The following is a 21,903-nucleotide window of genomic DNA, read 5'->3' as shown; positions in this document are numbered from 1 at the left end:
GGGGATGATGTAATATGAGTTATGCCACAAAGTTGCCACAGCCTTTTAATTAATCTGGATGTGAATGATGTTCCCAAATCAGTGACAATTTCAGAAGCAAAGCCCATGCGACACATATAATTCAATAAGGCATCTGCCACAGTTTCTGTCTCTATATTTTGCAAGGGAATGGCTTCTGGATATCTGGTGGCATAATCTATTATAGTTAAAATGAATCGGTTTCCCCTTCTGGTTACTTTAGGTAAGGGTCCCACAATGTCTAAGCCTATGCATTGAAATGGGGTTGAAATTACTGGTAAACAGCTTTCATTTTATCATTGCTAGTACCCTGCCTTTAACACGTCACAGCTTTGACAGTATAATTTTATTTGCTTCCCCATCCCAGGCCAGTAAAAATTTTGAGCTATCCTTTGCTTTGTACATGTGATTCCCAAATGAGCAGCAAAGGTGTCTTTATGTCCTTTTTCTAAAATCTTTTCCCTGCATTTAAAAGGGATTATTAGTTGTTTGTGAATGCTTTCCCCTCCTCCCTTAGGATTTATTAAGACCTCTCTATAGAACAGGTCTTTCTCCACACAGAATCTTTCAGGGTTTTCAGGGGTTAGCTTTCCTTCTCTGGCTAACTTAAAGCATTGTTGTAAAGTGGAATCCTGTCTTTGTTCCTGGCTAAAAATGTTTTCATGAGGATTCCTTATACAGTGGACCCTCGACTTACAGACTTTTCGAGTTACAGACTTCTCTGGCTGCAAAATTTAGATTCGACTTGCAGCCAGAGAATCGACTTAGAGACCAGCAAAAAACCAAAATGGAATAAAAATAGAATAAAAACCACTGGTTATGGGATTAATCGGTTTTCAGTGCATTGTAGGTAAATGGAGATTCGACTTACAGACTTTTCGACTTGCAGCCACCATTCCAATACGGATTAATTCCTTAAGTAGAGGGTCCACTGTAACCACTACCTCAGCTGTTTCATTGGCTTCAATTTCCTCCTATAATTTCATCATAGATCTCACATTTTTCCTCAGGTGTTTCCCTTTTTTCTATCTGGGAGCGAGTGGTTACCAAAACACTCTTAACATGCTCAGATAGATCCAGCCCAATCAAGCATGGAGCAGGAATTTGATTTGTGATGGCTACTTTTCAAACTTCATTCCACCCTTGATATGTCATTTGTACTATAGCCATGGGTAGAGTAATTAATTCAGTTCCAATCCCTTTTATGGTTATGTATTCATTTCTCATGATATCTCCTTGAGGATGACATGTCACCTGAGAGCATGAGTCTCTAAAAGCTAGAAATTTAGTATCATTTATGTAAATTTTTTCACCAGAACAATGAAGCAGCTCCTGGTTACTCTCAATAAAATAACATTGTATAATGTTTGCTAAAGGCGGTTGTTGTTCCTGACTCTCATCTCTCACAGTTACTGTGCCGTTTCTAACTGCCTCAGCGATCTTTCTCTGTTGTTGTACCCAATACAGTTTCTTGGGCAGATTTCCTCCTCCTTTCTGTTGACCAACCCCTTTATTATTTGAGGTCTGACATTGAGAAATGAAATGCCCCTTTTCTCCATATCCATAGCAGGTTTAGGGGCTCTTTGTTCAAAATATGGGGACTTATCTCCCTTTCCTTCAAAGCTTTTATTCCTCTGTTGATTCTGCTCTGAGGGCTTGCCTCTAAAATGGCCTCCAGTAGCCTGAATGTTTTTGTGGTAATCTCTGGGCTCTTTCTTTCTTTCGTCCCAGCTTTTACTGCCAAGTTTTATCTCAGAAAATTTTGGGCTCTTTATTTCTGATATATAATCAGCAGCTTCACTTGTCTGCTGTACAGTTTTGGACTTTTTGTCCCTGCTAAATGCCTCAGTTCTCCAATTAGAACTGAATAGAATTGTTGTAGCCCAATAATATTTTCCATATCTTCTAATAATTCTACATTTGCCTTTTCTAGTCACTTCTCCAAGTATCTGACCAGATTTGTCCCAAATGAGAATGTGATTCCTCAGGCTTTTTTAGCCAGTGCTCTAAATTTCTGTCTGAGGTGCTCAGCATTGATCCCAAACCTCAAGAAAACCAATTTTCTGAATACCTCATAGTCTTGCTTGATCCAGTGGCATTTGAGAATAAATCTCAGCTAACTCTCCACTTATCTGGGACTTCAGCATAACCATTCTCCCCCTCCCCATTAAAATCCCAGCATGTATGCTCGAAAGCAATAAGGAATGCTTCTGGGCAATCACTCTTTCTAAACTGAGGGAATTTCTTTATGTCCACTTTTGATAAATCTCCCTCATTATTTGAATTACTATTGTTATTGTTCTTAGCTGTTAATTCTAATTGTTTCATTTGTAATTGATACTCCATCTCTTTTGCTCTCATTTCCAGCTCTCTGGCTGCTGCTTCTGCCCTAGCTTTAATTTCTAATTCCTTCAAGTGAAATTCCTTTTCCAATTTCCAGTTTTCCAACTCTAGGGAGGTTAACCCAGTTTCTCCTCTTGAGGCATCCTCCTCCTGAGCTTCATCTTGCTCAGCTATTTCAAGAGGGCTCTCCTCTTCATGAGGTAAAGTTTGAACATCTGCTACCTCCATTGCTAACTTTTTCCCTTGCTTAGAAGGCATGTTTATTTGTGTTTCTTTGGACAAGCTGGCTGATTTTACTGAGGCAGACAGTCAAGCCTCAGTTTAAAAAAAGTTTTCCTTTCTGCATTAGAGAGAGTGACTTTGTAACTCTCCATTGGCAGCAACGGATTGCTACTCTATTTCTTCCATCACCCAGCCTTGCTGTTTCTGGGTCTGATACACTGTTTCTTTCTGCCCCCAGACACCAAGCTTTTTCTCATAAATTTTTATTTTATTCAATCCCCTGTTAGTTTTAGTCACCTCAGCTATATCTTTGACATTGGCTTCCACCTTTGTCCCCTCAGTGCTCCTTTCTCAGAGCTTGGGATCTAAAGTTAGCCCCTCGGTCTTTCACTCTAAGCGTGAGGTAAACTTTAAACACCGAATAATTCTCCTCAGAGTCTTTTTCCTGTCTTAGTCTTATCCCAAGGTCTGCTATCAGGAGTCTCTTCCAGGCTATGCACTAAGAGCTCTAGGGTTTCCCACTCCTTCTCCTCAGTCCTAGACTAACAGGTCCCTCAGAGTCAGAAAATTTCTTTTTTCTTTGGCTCACTGGAGTTTATTTGCTTCGCATCCCACCGCTTTGCCACCACTTTGTCGCATTCCCCCAGTGTTCCCTGTTTGTTTTCCCTCAAACACAGGTCACAATGTACTATTTTCTCCCTTTACATGCTGCCACCAGTGGATCTTTATCCACTCTGTACCAAATGTTTCTTAGACCCGGGCTGCCAAATATAACAGGTTTATTTATTGTTTGACTGGTAAATACAGAAGGAAAGTCATAGATGTTCTTTTATTGTTCAATCATTAAACTTGGATAGGATTACACGTTTGCTTGTTTGTATTCATTCACATTAACCACTGTAACAATATCTAATGACTGTCTATTTTCTTTTACTTTTATCTCTTATCAATTCTCTAATACACACCAACTTTCCAATCTCTGTCTTAACACTTCAAAACTCCTCTCTAACTCCCCTCAGTCTCCAATTGTTTTCTTCTTGACTCCGCCCCTCCTGTCCTCCCATAGGCTCCTACCCTAGAGCTCCATATGATGGAGAGGCATGACTTAGGCATTCCGCCGCACAGTTCAAACCATCTGTTTTTGCTTTAAAACCAACTTTCAACAGTTTTTCCCCCTTTCAGGAGTTTATTCTGAATTAGGTATCTTTTGCTTTCAATATGGTCTATTCTTAGATAAGTCTCTTTGTTGTGTAGTCGTTAAGTCATGTCCGACTCTTCGTGACCCCATGGACCAGAGCATGCCAGGCCCTCCTGTCTTCCACTGCCTCCCAGAGTTGGGTCAAATTCATGTTGGTAACTTCAGTGGCACTGTCCAACCATCTTGTTGGACAACTCAATAAGCCTTTAAGTCCAGTGAAATGGACTGTTTCTAAGTTGTAACAGTCGTAAGTTGCAACTGGCACTGGGGCTACACGATGTTTTCTTCTGTATAAACCTCGGCATTGAATGCTGTTGGAAAACTCAGTACCGGTATTTTTATCATGATGAAAAGATAGGGGGAAAAGAAAAGGGAGTCTCTGCACACCTTAAAGAGTGATTTTCTGTGGCAGGAATAGATCGATCGTCTCCTTTAGTTTTCAAAGTACCCCTAAATCCCTTTTGTTTTCACCGAAGGCTAATTCTCTGAAGTTTATCATACAGGCGAACTCAAAATAGTTTGTACAAAGATGGCTAGTAGCAAAGGTCTCCCTTTCAGCTTTTCCGAAGTGCTACTTCTTGCCTCTGGTCTTCGCACAATCCGGGGGGAGGGGGGGCAAAAGTCTCCAACGCTGGTGCCGGAAAAGAGCCCTTGTGACAAAGATTCAAGGAAAAGGCTAGTCCTTATAGGGTAATCCTATAAGCGCTTCCTCAAGAGCAACACCCGCCAACCTTAACAGAAATTTACAGCAGTGCAATGGGAACGTACGCCCAAATTTTACGTGAAAACTCTTACTAATTTCACTGGGGTTTATGACTCTCCGCGCATGGGATTATTCTGCAAAAGTGAAGAATGGAGCCGGCCCTCCTTCAGTCTCCACACCCCCCCCCAACAACTTCCACTGCCCGCACTCAGTCCCTTCCCACGACCACCTCTTGCTTTACTCTAACGGTTAGAAGCAAACTTCCTTCGCCGCCGCCGCCGCTCTTCTCAGCTCTCGCGAGATTATGCTAATGAAGCCGGGCATTCCACTCTCTTCCCTCTCCCCATCCACTCGCGGTGGTGAGTAGTTGGCCAGGCCTGTGAGCTCGGAGCGTGCGATAGGCTCGTGGGCGAGGGAGCGCGCGGGCGCGCGGCAGGAGGAGGAGGAGATTCCAGGGCGGTCCTTTGGTCGGGGGGGGGGCGAGTGATTCCTCGGGCGCGCAGTGCTTTGTGGGATACAGGCGGTGTTCTGCGTCCGCCTCCTCCTGGGTGCGGAACGCTGCCGCTGAGGCGAGGAGCGAGCGAAACAGGCGGGCGGGCCGGCAGAGAAAGAGAAAGAGAGAGAAAAGGAAGAGGGGGGGAGGGAGAGGAGAGAAAGAGACCGAGACCCGAGCAGGGCATGAAGATGGCGGACGCCAAACAGAAGCGGAATGAGCAGCTGAAGCGCTGGATCGGCTCCGAAACCGACCAGGAGCCTCCGGTGGTCAAGCGCAAGAAGACCAAGGTGAAGTTCGACGACGGCGCCGTCTTCCTGGCCGCCTGCTCCAGCGGGGACACCGAGGAGGTGCTGCGTCTGCTGGAGCGCGGCGCCGACATCAACTACGCCAATGTGGACGGGCTCACCGCGCTGCACCAGGTCGGTGTCTGCCAGCCTTGGCCGCCCGCGCCTGGGCCTAGCTGGGTTTGGGTCGGCAAGAAGCCGCCGCCGCCGAGGAGGAGGAGGAGGAGGAGGAGGCTGAGGCCCTCACCGCCCCCCCTTCATCTCCTCCGCCTGAGAGAATTGGAAAGGGAGGCTCTGGACCGAGCAAACCCCTCCGTTCCTCAGAGCGCGGCGAAGCGGCCCTCCGCCGGCCTTTTCGGGGGAGTCAGGCGGGCTGCGCACATCCTTCTTGGAGCCCGGAGGAATGTTGTGTTTTGCAGAAGAGGGTGCCCATCTGTATGCTTGCATGGGTGTTTAGGCCGGGCCGCCCTTTGCTTTTTTTTCTCTTCTCTTAGTCAGGCAACCACAATTGTGGGTCGCCTTTTCCTTCTTTCCAGGGCTAACGTGTCGTGGGGATGGGTGGGTAGGCGGACTGGGGGAAGGCTGGAGGGTTAGATCACTTTCCCCTCCTGTATAGCCAGAAAGGAGAGGGAAAAGTCTCAATTCTTAGGGAGGAGAAGTGATGGGAGTCACAGTGTCTCCCACAGTAAGATTTGCAAGATTGGCCAGTAATTAATGTTGCCACTTCCAGCCCTTCTGTTTCCCAAATATGTAAAATTGTGAAAACCGTCTTCTACAAGAACATTGAACAGTTTCACGACCCTCTTCTCTATCCTACCCACCCTTCTATTCTGAGATGCATCTTTATTCACTTACAGATTGTTTGAAAGGTTGCCCTGATGTTTTCGCTGCAATGTGACATGCAGATGTGAACCCAGTTCTTCCCTCCAATATGCCTCCTTTTCGCTTTATGTGTGGAAAGTTGATGTTAAAACCATTGTTTTGTTTGTAAACTCTCAAAGTCTTGTTTTAAGGAAGATGAAAAGTAAAAGTGGTAGTGAAGTTTTTTTTCCAAAATGGATGCTTTGTGCACATTAAACTTTTATAGGAGCCTGATTGGAATCTCAAAATGTTAGCCAAATAAGGAAAGACTGGCAATCCGAAGATAATGTGGGTTAGCTTGACTATATCTAGGTTCTTGTTAACAGGCCAGGAGCAATAACAACGCTAAGCTCAGTGAATATATCAAAACCACGTATAATCACTTTGACAGCTTGATTTTTGTTTTGAACAGCAGATGTCCATAAAGACATAGCAATTAGAATGTCTTGTTGAATCAAGTAGAAATGCTCCTTGCATTTTATTGATTATTGAAGCAAAATGTGTTTTACTAATCTTTGAAACATAGGTTTCAATTTAGTATATATTAAAACATAGAATGAAATAAGTATGAGGAAAGCTTCTCTGTTTATGTTGCTTTAAGATAGTTGAAGATGGTTTATAAGTTATGCATACTTTGCTTTTATTGTGCAAGGTGTATAATCAGCCCTGTCTCCTGAATGAAACTGGCCATTCTTCTGATATCATAGTATAATTGTTTCAGGGAACTCATACATGCCCTGCTCACAAAATAAATTGTATTAAGAAGAAACCAAACAATAATTAAAACTTGTTATGATGAAATGTGGTGAAAGTAATTTCTATAAAAATGATTTGCCAATATCAACAAACTTTCATTGCCTTTAAAGTATTGGCTTTCTTATTGAAGCCAAATTAGAGAGGAAATGAACGTGTTCACAAGTTCTAAAAGAACTAAAATAGCTATCACCTCGTAGATGGGCTGTGAAAAGATGGTGCTGTCATGCTGATTGTTACTGCAAGATAGTGGGACAAGATATTTTTCTAGCCAGAAACTTCTGAGCATCTTCTGTAATACACTTGACAAATTTAGTGTTGTTGATATTTAAACTCCTTTTCTGTGCCATCAGACTAGTGTTACTATAGTATGAAATGTGATGTACATTTAAACATCTCTACAACTCTTCTGCCACATGTAGGAGCTGGAAAGAAAGAAGTTTGAACGGCTTGCATTGCTTCTAAGCAACTGTATTTGGGAGCATAAGTTTCCAAGTATGCATAACACTTTGGCCTTCATCTGAATGTTGCGATTTTTTTAGAACTGTTAAGTAGTTACATTGGGAGATTGTCAGGGAGTGAAAAGCTTGCTGAATGCAATTTACTATTGTATCTTTTGTGTGGAATTATGTGTAGTAGTGCACCATGAGAACTTTATGCATAAGACCTTATAATGTCAAACTGCTATCCTATTAACAAACCTTCCCCAGTCTAGTCCTCTTGAGTTGTTTTGCACCAGAGCTTCCCTGCCCAACATGATTAGCAGGTTGGCATGAGGAGATTTGAAAAGGTCCGGAGAACACCAGTGATGTGCACTTGGGAGAAAGTCCTCTAAAATCTTTGGAGTTCATTTTGATTGGATGGAGAGAGGCTCACTCATTTACAGTTTTGTTGCCATAGTTAGGATTAGAGTTTTGGGGAAATTAGGATCCAGCACTTTATTGGTGTAACTTAACATGCTACTTAAAAGAGATGAAAATATTGCTAGTTTTTCATGTCAAATTTAAGTAATCATTTTTACACTGCAGTGTCTGATCTCTTTCAAAGGTGGTGAGAGTAGGCCAACATTGCAAGGTCAGAAACCTCCCTAGCATCTTCCCAGCCACTGTGATGGAGGCGAAAGGGGATTGTTCCATTGATTTTTTGGAGGAAATTAGGGGTAGGCCTGGAGCATTCCCATTACAAGGTCCAAGAAATTGTGGGAAATATATGCCAGCCCTAGACTTGCAATATGTTCTTTTCCTTTCATAGTATTCAATGAAATAGAGAGAAAAACACATATTGGGTCCCTCCTTTCTGACTTACTGGTTCTCTACTGATCAAGCAATCTTGGTTTAAAGAGCACTCTGATTTGCATACTCAGAATAAATCAGAAGAAATTCTGCAATATTAGTATCCTGTAGTTGATCTAAAATATGCCTAGAGAAGTGGTTCCCAACGTTGGGTCCCCAGATGTTCTTGAACCAATATTCCTAGAAGCCTTCACCACTTGCTGCGCTGGCTAGGATTTCTGGGATTTGTAGGCCAAGAACATATGGGGACCCAAGGCTGGGAACCAGTGGATTATAGGGTAATCCTATATTTTTAGGATATACTAATTACCAGCTTTGTCTTTTCCTGCACAAGAAAAACATAATATTTCTTGGGGCATCTTGTTATCAGTAAATAATGACTAAAGAGCCCCCAAATTTCTCTTGTAAAGATTGGATTTGGGAGTGTTATTTATAATGGCATTTAGGAGTATTTTTGTTTGCATTTGGAAGCTACATTAATATGTATTACTCTATCTCTCTATATTTTCTTTACACTAACACGGTTAAAAATGAAAGTAAAATTAAATTAGAAAAATTGGGAAACTGAAATAACCATCCAATTTTAACAGGTAATTTAAATCTTTTTCATGTTTTAATATTTTAATATTATTTTAAATCATATCGTTTAATTTGTTTTTAATATTTAACATAGTATTTTTAATTGTGTGAATTTTAATGTTGTGAGCAGCTTTGGTCTCTTGTTGGGAGAAATGCGGCATATAAATAAAACTAATAATAATAATAATAATAATCAGCCAAATATAAGTAAAGCAAATTTTACATCCATAGCAAAATGTGCATACAGAAGATTAAGTCTTCATCTCAGTGTATTTTAGAGCTGAGGGAGGTACCTCGGTGTACTATGGGTACATTGGACCTTCATGCTCATAATTAATGCCCACTGGGTATTCTAGATGAAGTTTGTAAAGGATGTAGTCCAAAACATCTGGAAAGCAGTAGTTTGCCTGGCCTCAGGGCGTAAAGTACTAAAGATCATATAAGCAGGTCAGAGAGTTATTTATCCGGCTGTAGAACTAGAGGTTGGGAGTTTGATTCTTCACTGTGTGTCCCAGAAGATTCAGTGTGTGTAACCCTGGGCAAACTGCCTCAAGGGCACCCACAGAAGGAGGGGATGATAAACCACTTCTGAGTACTGTACTCTTTACCTAGAAAAATCTGGAAAGGGTTGTTGTAAGTCAGAATTGACTTGAGAGCAGATAATCATCATTATTAAGGTCATACTTCTTGCCAAAACTTATATAATAGAGTGTAGAGAAGGCGTAAAGAGCAAGAATATGGCTTCAGCAGAAAAATGATTATTTGTACAGGGCTTTTAATATTACAGTGAATATTGCAGATTCTGCCCAAAAGCACAAAGGTAGCTAGTGTAATTGGCAGTGTCTGTGTAGGTGTGTCTTTTAAAGACTATTAAAAATGAGCATCCACATCTTACCCCAGCTGATCTCTTCAGGATCAGCCAATTACAGTAGTAAAACTGGAGACTGCAAAATTGTAATGAGGTTAGCCAGATCTCAGGGAAGAATTGCATTCTTTGCAACAAGTACAACTTGCTTATAAAAGCACCTCTAGCTATTGTTGTCTACTTTTGTTTCTTTTTTAAACAGGCCTGGAACTGTGTGTTCATACTGTGCTTACAACCCGGGGTTCAATCCCAGGTAGCCGGCTCAAGGTTGACTCAGCCTTCTATCCTTCTGAGGTTGGTAAAATGAGTACCCAGCTCGCTGGGGGGGGGGTAATGTGTAGCCTGCATAATTAACTTGTAAACTGTACAGAGAGTGCTTGGTATATAAGCAGCACGCTTTTTATTTTATTTTATTATTATTATTATTTTAGACATTTTCCTGCTTAGGCAGGAAAATTATTAAGGAAAGACCAGCAGAATAGCTACTGTGTCCCCTATACATTGCAAGCAGCATACAATATTTTTTTTGTTTAAGAAAATGTTTGGTTACTGGGTGTTAATTTACAAGACAAAAAACACTTTCCGTTGCGCTAATTTCAGTTGAAGACTTTCTAATGCAGTAGCTTTGAAATACAGAGGTAGAAAGTGTTGACTGACAAATTACAAAGCTTGATGTGAGCAAAATCTGTAAAATTTAAAAGATGTTCTGGATGGTGAAAAGCAGGTAGAAACATTTGATTATCTGGGGGGGGGCTGAAATCCTGTTGTACAACTCAACATGCACAGTGGTTATGATGTCATCATCAGTAGTAAATCATCACTGATTAAAGGTGACTTGGTTGCACACAAATTTAACACAATGGATGAAATCCAGAAGTAAGTCAGAACTAGAATTGGCCCATTTTATCAGTGGATTGCTACTGTATTTCAGTCATTGTGACAGAATCCCCAAAGGAAGCCAACAATTAGTGGTGGTATACTGCTTCTGACTTTATTGTCATTGTGTACACAGAACTGTGCAACAGGATCTCGAAACACTAGTGCCTTGACTTACAACCGTCCCTACTTAGGATCATTTCGAGTTACGACCAGCTCCGGTCGCAAAATTTTGCTTTTATTTGAACCGGAGCTTCCACTTATGAACAGAAAAAGGCAGGGAAAAAAGGCAGGAAATTCAAATTTCTAACTGTAGGCAGTGACAAGGCTGCTTCTTTGCAGCTCTTTTGCCCCAGCAGTTAGAGAGTGTGTGTCGGAGGAGGCTTGGGACTGCCTCGCTTCTGCTTCTGAGTGAGCTTGTGTTTGTGTTTGCGGGAGGCTTCGGGCTGCCTGGTAAGGTAAGGTGCTATTTTGTGCTTTTTAAAAACTGTTCTGGGTGGTTTTGCAGCGTGGTTTTGGGCTGGGGGGTTATGTTTCTGTGCTGTGATGGGTCTTCGGAGGTTTGTTTTTGGGATTCCCCCCAATTTCTGATGGGTCTTGGGGGGCTTGTTGGTTTTTTGGTCCTCTCCATTTCTGATGGGTCTGGGGTTTCTGTTGCTTTTTGGAGTGTTTTCCCCCATTTCCGATGGGTCTTGGGGTGTGTGTTTGTTTTTTGGCTTCCCCCATTTCCGATGGGTCTTGGGGGGTTTGGTTGCTTTTTGCGTCCCCCTTGCTTTTTGCCTTTGTTTTCTTTGCATTTCCATCCTGTCCTCTTTGTTCTCTGTGCATCTCTGATCTGCTCTGTTTGTTTTCTCTGCATTTCCAATGGCTCTTGCACACTTGATTGCTTTTCTCCCCCCCCCCCCCTTTTGGCCGGAAGGGATTAATTACATTTCCAATGAGTCTTGAGTGAATTTTTTTTGGTGATTTTTTTCCTCGGCCGGAACAGATTAATTGCATTTCAGTGCATTTCTATGGGAAATGGTGCTTCGACCTACGACCATTTCGAGTTACGTCCATCTTCTGGAACGGATTACGTCCACTGTAGTTGAAACCTAAACATTTCTAAAATCCCATTCACTATGAGAGGTTAGAATTGATTTTTTACACTACTGGACTTCTGTAGTAAGGGCAGGGTTTTCTTTCTGACTGCTCCCAGGCTTTTAAATCTCTGCTTAGGAAAGCAAGGATGGTGTTCTTTGTGCTGCCTCTGTTCCAGCAGACCAACACCTTTTTATTCTGGAAAGCTGCTAGCAACTAACATCTAATGGGAGAAGATCTGGGGCTGCATATACTAAGTATTTTGTAATTTTTTAGTGTAAATGATGACGTGCCCTTTTTAGTGAGGTGTTTTAATGGTATTTGTGTTTTACTATTGCCTGGGCTTAATTATATCCTAATATTTGTGTTCATTGTTTTCTGGGGATACTGTTTTTAACTATAAAGATTGTATATAAATAAGTAGATCAGTGGCTTGAGCTGTGCTTGGAGTGTTGAGTATCATACTGTTGGCAGTATGTGTTTAACTTTGACAGTCTTAATGCAAAGGACAACAATTTCTCTTGGTACTCAAGTTGTTTAGCTAAAACTAGTGTTTTATCACCTAGCGTATTTTAATTTTATTTATTTATTTATTTAACTTATATGCCGCCCACTCTACCCAAAGGTCTCTGCTTTATTATTGTTTATTATTAAAGGTTTATGCTTTATTGTTATGTGCCTTGAGCACCTGGCATGGAAAAGGCAATTGAAATTAGAACAAAGAATGCTGAATGAAAAAGTTATTTAAACAATTGTAAACTGATCTTTTTTTAAAAAAATAATAATAACAAGATTGGGGAGTGTTATGTGGATTTTGTAGTCAGATACCAGTGGTTTATTCAATTGACATGTAACATAGCCGCCTAGAGTGGTCGAAATGACCAGATAGGCAGGGTATAAATTAAATAAATAAATAAATAAATAAATAAATAAATAAATAAATAAATAAATAAATAAATAAATAAATAAATAAATAAATAAATAAATAAATAAATAAATAAATAAATAAATGCTAAATGATTTTGCTGATGATATTAGGAGGTGAGACAGGGAAGTGTGCACGTGCCTCTGAATGAGCATCTACTGGAAGAGGTCTGGCTGGGAAGCTCGAAACACGTGTTTGGGCAAAAAATGAATTGCTAGACTGGCGGTTCATGCCCATCTCTAGTCATAACTGTATGCGTCAACCTTAGTAGTGGTGTATGTGTCTCCTTTTTCAATAAATTCAGCAACTCCTTTGCTAATATTACTTATGGGTAGGGTGAATCTAGGTGACAAATTGCTGTAAATCAAGAATTTAGCATAGGCATTTGCTGTTGAGTAGTACAGGTAGCATGAAGAGTTGGAGACAGATGAGAGAAGAACATTTGCACTGACTTAGAAAATATTCCAGTTTTCTTGAAGTAATGTAAACCACCAAAACATGTACTAGAATCTGCAGTAGGTGTAAACATTATGCCCAGTTTTCATCAAATCTGGCTTGTTATGATTATTGTGGCTCTGGTCTTTGGCATGGTCGGCAGCCAGTTTTACTTCCAACTTTGCAGTAAGGGGAGGGAGTTGGGGGCTGGGACTGGAGTGGAGATTTCTGCCATTTCTAGAATTCTACATTTGAGGAAGGCTGGGTTTGAATAAACAAACAGATAGCTGCTTTCTCTCATTTTCACTTCTGGAGTGATGTATGCTAGCAAGTGAATGGATATTATCCTTTTATGTCACTCATCTTTTGAAAGTCCCTGGGGAACATGCAGTGGCATCTTAAATTGACTCATGAAGTAAGAAAGCATGCTGCTTATATACTGCCCCATAACACTTAAGGCACTTCTGGGTGGTATACAATTTTTAATTACCATGGTACCTAACAAGACGAATGCCTCGGGCAACAAAAAACTCGCAAGATGAAAGCGTCTTGCGAGTTTTTTTGGTGCCCTACAAGACGAAGATATTTTCGTCTTGCGAGGTACCTTTTCCCATAGGAATGCATTGAAATTTAATTAATGCATTCCTATAGGAATTTTTTTTAAAAAAAAGTCACTTACCAGGTAGGGAGCTGGGGAAGCACCATCGGAAGACTGGCGGGGGTCCCCCACAACCGTGATTGCCACTTTCAGAGGTCCCCCGGCAGTCCTCCGATGGAGCTGGGCAAGCCTCTGAAGACTTCCCCAGCACCATTTTTGAACTTCCCGCCCTTTTCCCCTGCCTTTCTCCTTTCGGAAGCTTGCCTCCGATGGTGCTCAGGAAACCTCAAAAAGGAAAAAGGCAGGGGAAAGGGCTGGAAGTTCAAAAATGGTGCTGGGGAAGGCTTCAGAGGCTTGCCCAGCTCCATTGGAGGACTGCCGAGGGACCTCTGAAAGCGGCGATCACGGTTGCGGGGGACCTCCACCAGTCCTCCAATGGTGCTTCCTCAGCTCCTTACCTGGTGATTTTTTAAAAAAAAATCTTCCCATAGGAGCATATTAATTAAATTTAAATGCATTCCTATGGGAAAACTCACCTTGCAAGACGAAAATTTTGCAAGACAGCAGGTCTCGCGGAACGAATTATTTCCATCTTGCGAGGCACCACTGTATGCAGTCTACACATTGCCCCCTCAGCAAGCTCAGTACAGTACTGAGTTACCAACCTCTGAAGGATGAAAGCCTGAGTGAAACTTGAGTCAGCTATCTGGGATTGAACCCGGTCATGAGCAGAGTTTTGGCTACAGAACTGCATTTTAACCACTGTGCCATGAACTCCTGCTTTTTAAAAAGAGATATAAGTGATTGTGCATGTTTCCAGATGAGTGATGGGGATTGGGGCTCCTGAGAAGTCTAGGAGAACCAGCAGGTTCATGCTTCCTCATCAGTGTAGTCATCCAGCAAGGCAGTTTCTGCCCCAAATCAAGGCTGAAGTAGGATTGTTATAGTTTTGTGTAAACTGTGCTGCAAAATCACTTGATATTGATAAATCACTAATGCTTCTAGTATCTTGCTGAAAATGGTGCATTGGAGATGGGGTGGTTTTCAAAAATGGTTTATCACCATATTTTCGAAGATAGTTGTGACAACTCCATTTCTGAGCGAAGTTTTCACCACTTCTGATAGATACCCCAGTTAGTTCGGCACTCACAGATTTAAGAAGCCACACCGACATGGATTTAAAGAGCAGCCAGTTGATATTAGTGTTCTAATCAACTTTTCTGTATCCAGAGGCTGAAAAATATGAGTGAGAATAATATGTGAGTGCAGTGAGACTGGACGATACACTTGCCATATTTGTGAGTCTATTAGAATGGAATGGTTATGAGCCATTTTATCAGCAACTAGTTTTCAGAGGTTGTGCATGGTGACCTAGAGAACTGAATTAAGAGGTCCTTTAACACCTGAAAAGGCTTGGAAAATTGACATTGTACAGATACACTGATAGTGAGGGAGAAAGCTTTCTCAACCTCTGTCATCGTCACAGAGTAGGGCTAAGATGATCTGTGACTAGAGATAGCAGTATTCGTAGATGAATACGAATATCCCCCTGCAGGTGGAAATATCAAGGGTCCCGCTCCATGGAGCCAGGCTTTCCGCTCATCGTTCAGCCGCTGATGCAGGTGCAGCAATGCCTTCCTATTGCACTGTGCTCTGCAATGGATTAGTCACTGTGCAACCTGGCAGAGCGGCTTGCCATCCCGCCTCCAGCCAGGAGTGACTAATCCATTGCAGAACATGGCACGATAGGAAGGCGCCTCGTTATTTCCACCTGTGGGGGGATATTTGTATTCATCTACGAAAACGAATACCCCTACCTCTAGCTGTGACCTGTGTTTGGTCGTATTCATCTTAAGTCTTCCATCATCTCTGCTGTTGATGTTTGACTTTCCATGTTGCCATTCTTAGCAAAGTATAAATCTGAAGTTTGATTGAGGACTTTGGGGAGGAGGCAATTATATCACCAGCCCAAGATATCTCCTTATAACAAAGATGACCACAGCTTCAGCAGGACAGCTGATGCTCCAAATATGGCTGATAGGCCAAGAATCTGATGAAGTGTATAGACTCCTTATGGTTAATAGCTGTCTCTTTGCTGCTTCTTGACTAAAATTTCAAGCCTCTATCATATCTCTGGCTGACCTGGAATTCAGTAGCAGCATCGTTAAGACTTGTGGGGATTGCATTAAAGCTACCACCACAATTCAGGTTGGAGGATTAAATGGAAGATTGAAATAGCTAACTTGAGTCACATTTTGGAGAAAGCAGTTAGAAATCATGAAATAGCATAGGTATCAAAATTGTCTTCCTCTCTGTTACTATGTCTTTCCTCAATTGCCCTAGGAGAAAGGAGGCATATAAGATAAATTGCCCCTTCTGCCTTTTCCAACAGCTGTACTGGCTTTTTCGTATCTTTCTGTTCTCCAGATGCTCTTCGTATAATTCCTCTTGTATAAGACATAGAGCAGCCTTCTTGGTTCTGGATATAAATGTTTTAAAGTGTTAACATCTAAATATAGGAAATTATGTGCTGATCTCTCTTAATTGCAATTGGGGAGTTTAATGGACTAGTTTTGCAAGTTAAGAATACTATTTGTACTGATTGTTCAATTTTTAGTGTACTAGAAAATTATTGGGTTTAAATTGATTAAGCCTAAACCACATCGCCATGTTGTGACCAAATTCTTTAGACTTCCTGAAAACTTACCAAGATATCTGGTGTGAAATCTTGATCTTAGAGTGATCTTCTGGTGCTGATGAAGACATACTCTAATTTTTTTCTGTTATTAAAATGTCTATGCTACTTTTCGTGTCTCGCTTGTTAAAATGTAAAGATGTTTTACTAGTGACAAAGAGCTTCTGTAAGTGAAGCCTGGTGGTGTGGTTCCCTACTTCCTGTGTGCCCTCAGAGTGCTATACAGGATTGGGCAACTTGCTGTAGTAAATGTTGATCGTGGGGAGTGGGAAGTGCCATTGTGAAAGTAGACTTCTGCATGTAGGATGTCTGCTTCATGTATCTGTATATTGGTGCATGTAGATGTATGTTGTTTTGGGATGAGGATAGACAACAAACGTTTAACTCAATGTTTTCCAACTTGGGGGTCATAATCCCCAAAGAGGAGTGGGTCACAGGTCATCTTAGATGTGTTGTAGCCCTTCTTAAATAATTTCTTCCTTGATCTTCTGGAGCTGGGTATTAAAGTTAGTGTGTGCGTGCATGTACAGTGGTGCCTCGCTTAGCGATTGCCTCGTTTAACGATGTATTTGCTTAGCGATGAGGTTTTTGGAGCGATTTTGCGCTCCGTTTAGTGATGTTTCCTATGGGGAAATTTCACATAGTGATGTTCGGGACCTTGCCTCGCTTAGCGATGACAGTTTAGGTCCCTCTGTTTCGTTTACTGATGTCCGTTTTCGCTATTTTAAGTGTGTCTTAAAATGTTCAAAAACTGTTTTAAATGCTTGGGATCGTTAGTGCACCTTGTAAAACCTTTGCAAACTTAATTTGGCTTTGTTCTGACTCTTCATTAATTTTTGGTGAATTTTCCCCCCCATTGGAATGCATTCCAATGGGGGGGAAAATGCACCAAAAATTAACGAAGAGTCAGAACAAAGCCAAATTAAGTTTGCAAAGGTTTTACAAGGTGCACTAACGATCCCAAGCATTTAAAACAGTTTTTGAACATTTTAAGACACTTTAAAAGTAGCGAAAACGGACCTGTCAAAACCATTGAAATGCATTGAAACCTATTCAATGCATTCCAATGGGGGAACCGCGCTTCACTTAGCGATTTTCCTATGGCGATTTTAGCTTAAGGACGGTAATCCGTTCCCATTGGAACGGATTATCTGGTTTTTAGTGCATTCCTATGGGAAATTGTGTTTCGCTTAGCGATGTTTTCCTATAGCGATGTGTTTTTTGAACCAATTAACATCGCTAAGCGAGGCACCACTGTATGAGAAACAAGCCTTTTGGGAAAGAAAGAAGCCTCTGCTTTCTGAGAAGGAATGACATTACCCTATTAAAAAATGCCTTTTATGTTAACATGGGGTGGTGTCGTAGACCCTTTGTGCATGGCAGGAGAGGAAGCTGAACACCTTCCATATGTGTTGCTTCCAATGCATTTTTGGTATTACCTGGCAGGACAAAGTTCCAAATAGAGTAGTCCTAGAACAAGCTGGAATTTTTAGCAAGTATACATTACTGAAACAGCGGTGTCTACGTTGGCTTGGGCATGTTGTGAGAATGGTCAGATTCCTAAAGATCTCCTGTATGGAGAATTAGTGCAGGGAAATCGCTCCAGAGGGGAGGGAGACCACAGCTGCGATACAAGGATATCTGCAAGTGGAATCTAAAGGCCTTAGGAATGGACCTCAACAGATGGGAAACCCTGACATCTGAGTGTTCAGCCTGGAGGCAGGCAGGCAGTGCATCACAGCCTCTCCCAATTTGAAGAGACCCTTGTCCAGCAGGCCGAGGCAAAGAGGCAGTCCCAAAAGCAGCAAAATCAGGGAGCTGGACAGGGAACAGATTGTATTTGTCTTCAGTGTGGAAGGGATTGCCACTCTCGAATTGGCCATCTCAGCCACACTAGGCGCTGTTCCAAGTTCTCCATACAGAGCACGTTACCATAGTCTCTCGAGACTGAAGGATGCCTAATCTAATAAAAGTGTTGTGACTAGAAGAAGTTTGGGAACCACTGATTTAACTGTTCCAGTATATCTCAGTTCCTGTGTAGAAGTACTCTGGAACAGTCTGAAAAGGAAATCTGGCACTAACATGGGGCCTTAGCCAAAGGGGGGAAAAGCAGTTACAGTGGTATATTGCAAAACTGGGGTCTGTTTAATTTATTATAGTATTTTGAATGCATTCTTCATCACTGAAGGCGTCAGTGTGCTTTACAAGGATTTCATAATTTATCGTAAATATGAAGCAAGAAGGACGGTGAATATGTTACTTAATATACTGGAGCAAACAAAAAAGTTTTGAACGTGACATTCAGATAAGTATAAGAAGGAACATATATAATTCTTTACTCTGTCATGTGAAGAGATCACACATACCTGTTTCTGGGCATGCACAGATGAGAACATGTTGCTGTCTGCAGCTGCATGATAAACATGATTGCAGTGAAACAAAATGTAAACAATCACAATGAACAGTGCACGTTGCTCTGTATGTATGTACTGTAGCCCTGAATTCTTGAAGAAAGAACAGCTTCTTTAGTCTCTTTTCTAGTTTGGGAATAAAAGTTAGTCGGCATATCCATCCATTTCTGATGTTTAAAGTTCTTGGCTAAATCCTTGCATAAGATTGTAAATTGGAATTTTATTGTACTGTATTACTAAGAGGAAAAGCACGATTAGAGGAAAACTAACAACTTTTCATGTTAGAAAAGCTTTTAGAATACAAATGTCTATTATTTTGCATAGGGATTAGTACATCCAGAATTAAGAAATAATTCATGCTTCATTAATATTCAGTAATAAGACAGTTTAGTGTACCGTCCGAATTACATGGTTAATTCATCATATGAAACTGTTCAGGGGTATTTTAGGAAATAAAGTTGCAAACAGATGTGCACTGGTTGAAAAGTTCACAATTAAACACTGCATTGCTTGCATAAAATGCTATATTGTTGCATGTAAATACTTGAGATCCTTATTAGCATAGCATTGTTTATCTTTGATTTGTTGATCTTGCTTAACCATAAAAAGGCAAACTCCAGTAGAGCTGGAGTTAACAGTGCATGTTCTGATGCTATCTAGTGGGTGGAGACATTCCAAGTTGTCATGTACTGGTAGATGCATTCCTGAAATGACAGTCAGTGGAAACTGTGGCATAGAATAGAGGCTTTCTTCAGCTGTCGCCTTCTTACTAATCTGTTAGTATATTGTTAGTAGAATGAAAATATGATTGCTCACCATGCAAATAAAAAATACCATGCAAATAAAGAATGTGCTTATTGCACAATAACATGATTGGAGTAATGTAACCATTCTGAATATTTCTATGAAATGCAGTTTAATATTTTAAAATTCTGCTTTATAGCATTATTCATAAGATTTAAAACATTTTACAGTGACAGACCTATGAGGAAAGGGAAACAAATTATGAACTAAAGTTAATGTTCCCACAGAAAAAGTGCATTGATGAAATAGGCTAAATATGTTGAATGTATTGTTCCGAAGTCTATAGTGTAACAACCTGTCTCACTTTCTGTACATGTTTACTCAGACATAGGTTCCATTGAGTAGGGTGTTACTTCATTTAAAAGTCTGTGTGGTATTGTACCTCAGCTAAGTATTTTAGTTATTGTAGTTACTGTAACTGCATTAAGTAACTACACTCTCAGTGAAGGTGGCTCCATGAGAAGAGCCAGCCTGTAGCTTTGAGCAAGCTGTGCAGTTCAAATGGGCCCTGCAAAGAAGGCAATTACAATATAAACCATTTCTGATTACTCTTTATCTAAAAAACCTGGAAAGGATTACAATAACTCAGAGTTGATTTGATGGCACCCAATTATTATTTATTAAAGCCTCACAGTTTTTCAACAAGGATTTCTGGGTAAGTAGTGTGTCTAGTCCAGTGTCCTGTGACACACATTGACAAGTATGTTCTGGTGGAAATGTTGATGTCAATTTGTATGATTACTTATAAAAGCATATTAGTACAGCTTTCTTGCAAAATGAATCTGTAGCTAAATAAGATCATGACCTTGCTACCTCTTGTTGTATAGAATAATATTTTATAGCATGTCCTGCATAAATAGATGGTTCATCGTGTGAACCTGTACAGGAGGATAAGGAAAAGAGAAGCAAGAGACAAGTTGGCTTAACAGGTTTTTTTTCTTTGTAAAAATTACCATTGACATAGTCTTATTGGGTGATTACTACTTCTTTGGCACTTTAAAAAGTAGAGGGAAGTTTCAGAATTTTAGTTCACTAAAATGTAATGTGAATATTCAAGTTATGTCAAAAAATCTTCCTACCTTCGAAAGGTGATGCTTTATATACCATACAGTTTGCCTTTAACTGTAAATGATATTTCTGACTATTTATCCCAGAAATCCCAGTATTAATGTGTTCATCTTTCATGACCTGTGGGTCTAACATTTGCAGTAGAACACTTACATGAGTGTAAATTTGCTTAAGTGCAGTCAGGCTTACCTTTGTATAGACATGTATAGAATTTATCTGGTCATTTTTGGGGGTATTATCAATTCTGCTAGTTCATTCAAAGTTGAAAAGTGATTTTATAGTAAATCCTTTGAGAAGGTACTGTTTTGGACTACAGCTCTGGAAAGTTACATAGGTAGCTTTTCCAAACTGATTTAGATCTTTTATCATTTGTAGTAAACTGTATATGAATTAAATGATGATCATAGTTCCATTAGGTTTTTATTTCCAGCAGTAGGCATTATTATAAAGTGGTAAGAGTAAGATTGTGTAGAATTTAGTAAAATGTATTTTGATTAACACACCTTTGTATGCAGTTTCTCTTTTAGTCTTAGTCAGAAATTTAAAACTGAACTTTAGAACAACAAGGTATCTATGGAAAAGAGTGACATAATTACTGTACTACCTTTATATTTTTAGGAACAGGTGTTTGTATTCTGTACAAATGATTTTGTCAATTTGAAACGTTATAATTATTCCCCTAAGAGTAAGACCCGTTTAGATAAACCACACTGATTTCTGAGTGGGCTTATGTAATATTACGTTGCCTGTATCAGACCACAAGTTGTAGTCCCTAATGACTGAACTGGTGCAAGGTCCCTCTGATCATTTTTGTTCTTATTCTCCACCAGAAGTTGGGAAACTAGCACAATGTGCTTCAGTTAGCAGTTAAAAGGTAACCGGAAAAAATTGCTTCATGTTTGTTCTGTATTATGTCAACCTCTATTTCTTTTTTCGGTTTTTTTTCTTATTTCTGAATAAACCAGGATTACATTGCTCTTCTTGTCTTTTAAAGAACAACATTACAGAAGCCTTGTGCAAAACTTGGTAAATAACCTTGTAAAAAACTTTGTGATAATGAGCTTTTAAACCAAAGTGAGCATAAAATGGATGTAATAAAGAATTCATGAAATTATTAAGTCTTCAAGTATAATGGTACGCTGAGATACAAATAGTCTGGATGTGTGCTGCGACTTCTTTGCTGATTTCAGGTTGGATTGGAGATTAAGGGACTATATAGAAAAGGGGTACTTACACCATGCTTTTGTCTTCAAAAGCAGCATCTGATCCAAAGTTCGTGGTTTGTAGTGAAAATCACTAAAGTTCTAGAGCTCTTACGGCAGCATTTTAAGCACAAAACTCACTTGAAGGTGTATCAACATTGTTGTGAATGAGCTGGCATGTTTGTGTACACTGCT

General features: G+C 40.4%; 1 protein-coding gene and 1 long non-coding RNA gene across 3 annotated transcripts in view; one reads left to right on the top strand and one right to left on the bottom strand.

The window, feature by feature from the left end:
- LOC110084591 (uncharacterized) overlaps positions 1-4,944 on the bottom strand; it is a 41,999-nt gene extending 37,055 nt beyond the window's left edge. The window contains exon 1 of the long non-coding RNA XR_013537100.1: positions 4,169-4,944. This is a non-coding gene — a long non-coding RNA (uncharacterized LOC110084591). The remainder of the gene's footprint in view (positions 1-4,168) is intronic.
- A 7-nt stretch (positions 4,945-4,951) lies between these two features.
- The window catches only part of PPP1R12A (protein phosphatase 1 regulatory subunit 12A), a 130,063-nt gene continuing 113,111 nt past the window's right edge, over positions 4,952-21,903 (top strand). The window contains exon 1 of one of the 2 annotated variants that reach the window (XM_073000328.2): positions 4,952-5,399. In XM_073000328.2, the coding sequence (XP_072856429.2) occupies positions 5,163-5,399 (237 nt within the window). In that variant the 5' untranslated portion in view covers positions 4,952-5,162. The remainder of the gene's footprint in view (positions 5,400-21,903) is intronic. The other variant, XM_073000330.2, reaches the window with a different exon arrangement.

Source organism: Pogona vitticeps, chromosome 5, assembly GCF_051106095.1.
Source record: "Pogona vitticeps strain Pit_001003342236 chromosome 5, PviZW2.1, whole genome shotgun sequence".
NCBI classification, from domain to species: Eukaryota; Metazoa; Chordata; class Lepidosauria; order Squamata; family Agamidae; genus Pogona; species Pogona vitticeps.
Note: the sequence above shows the minus strand (reverse complement) of the source record. Positions and strands in the feature narration are given on the sequence as shown.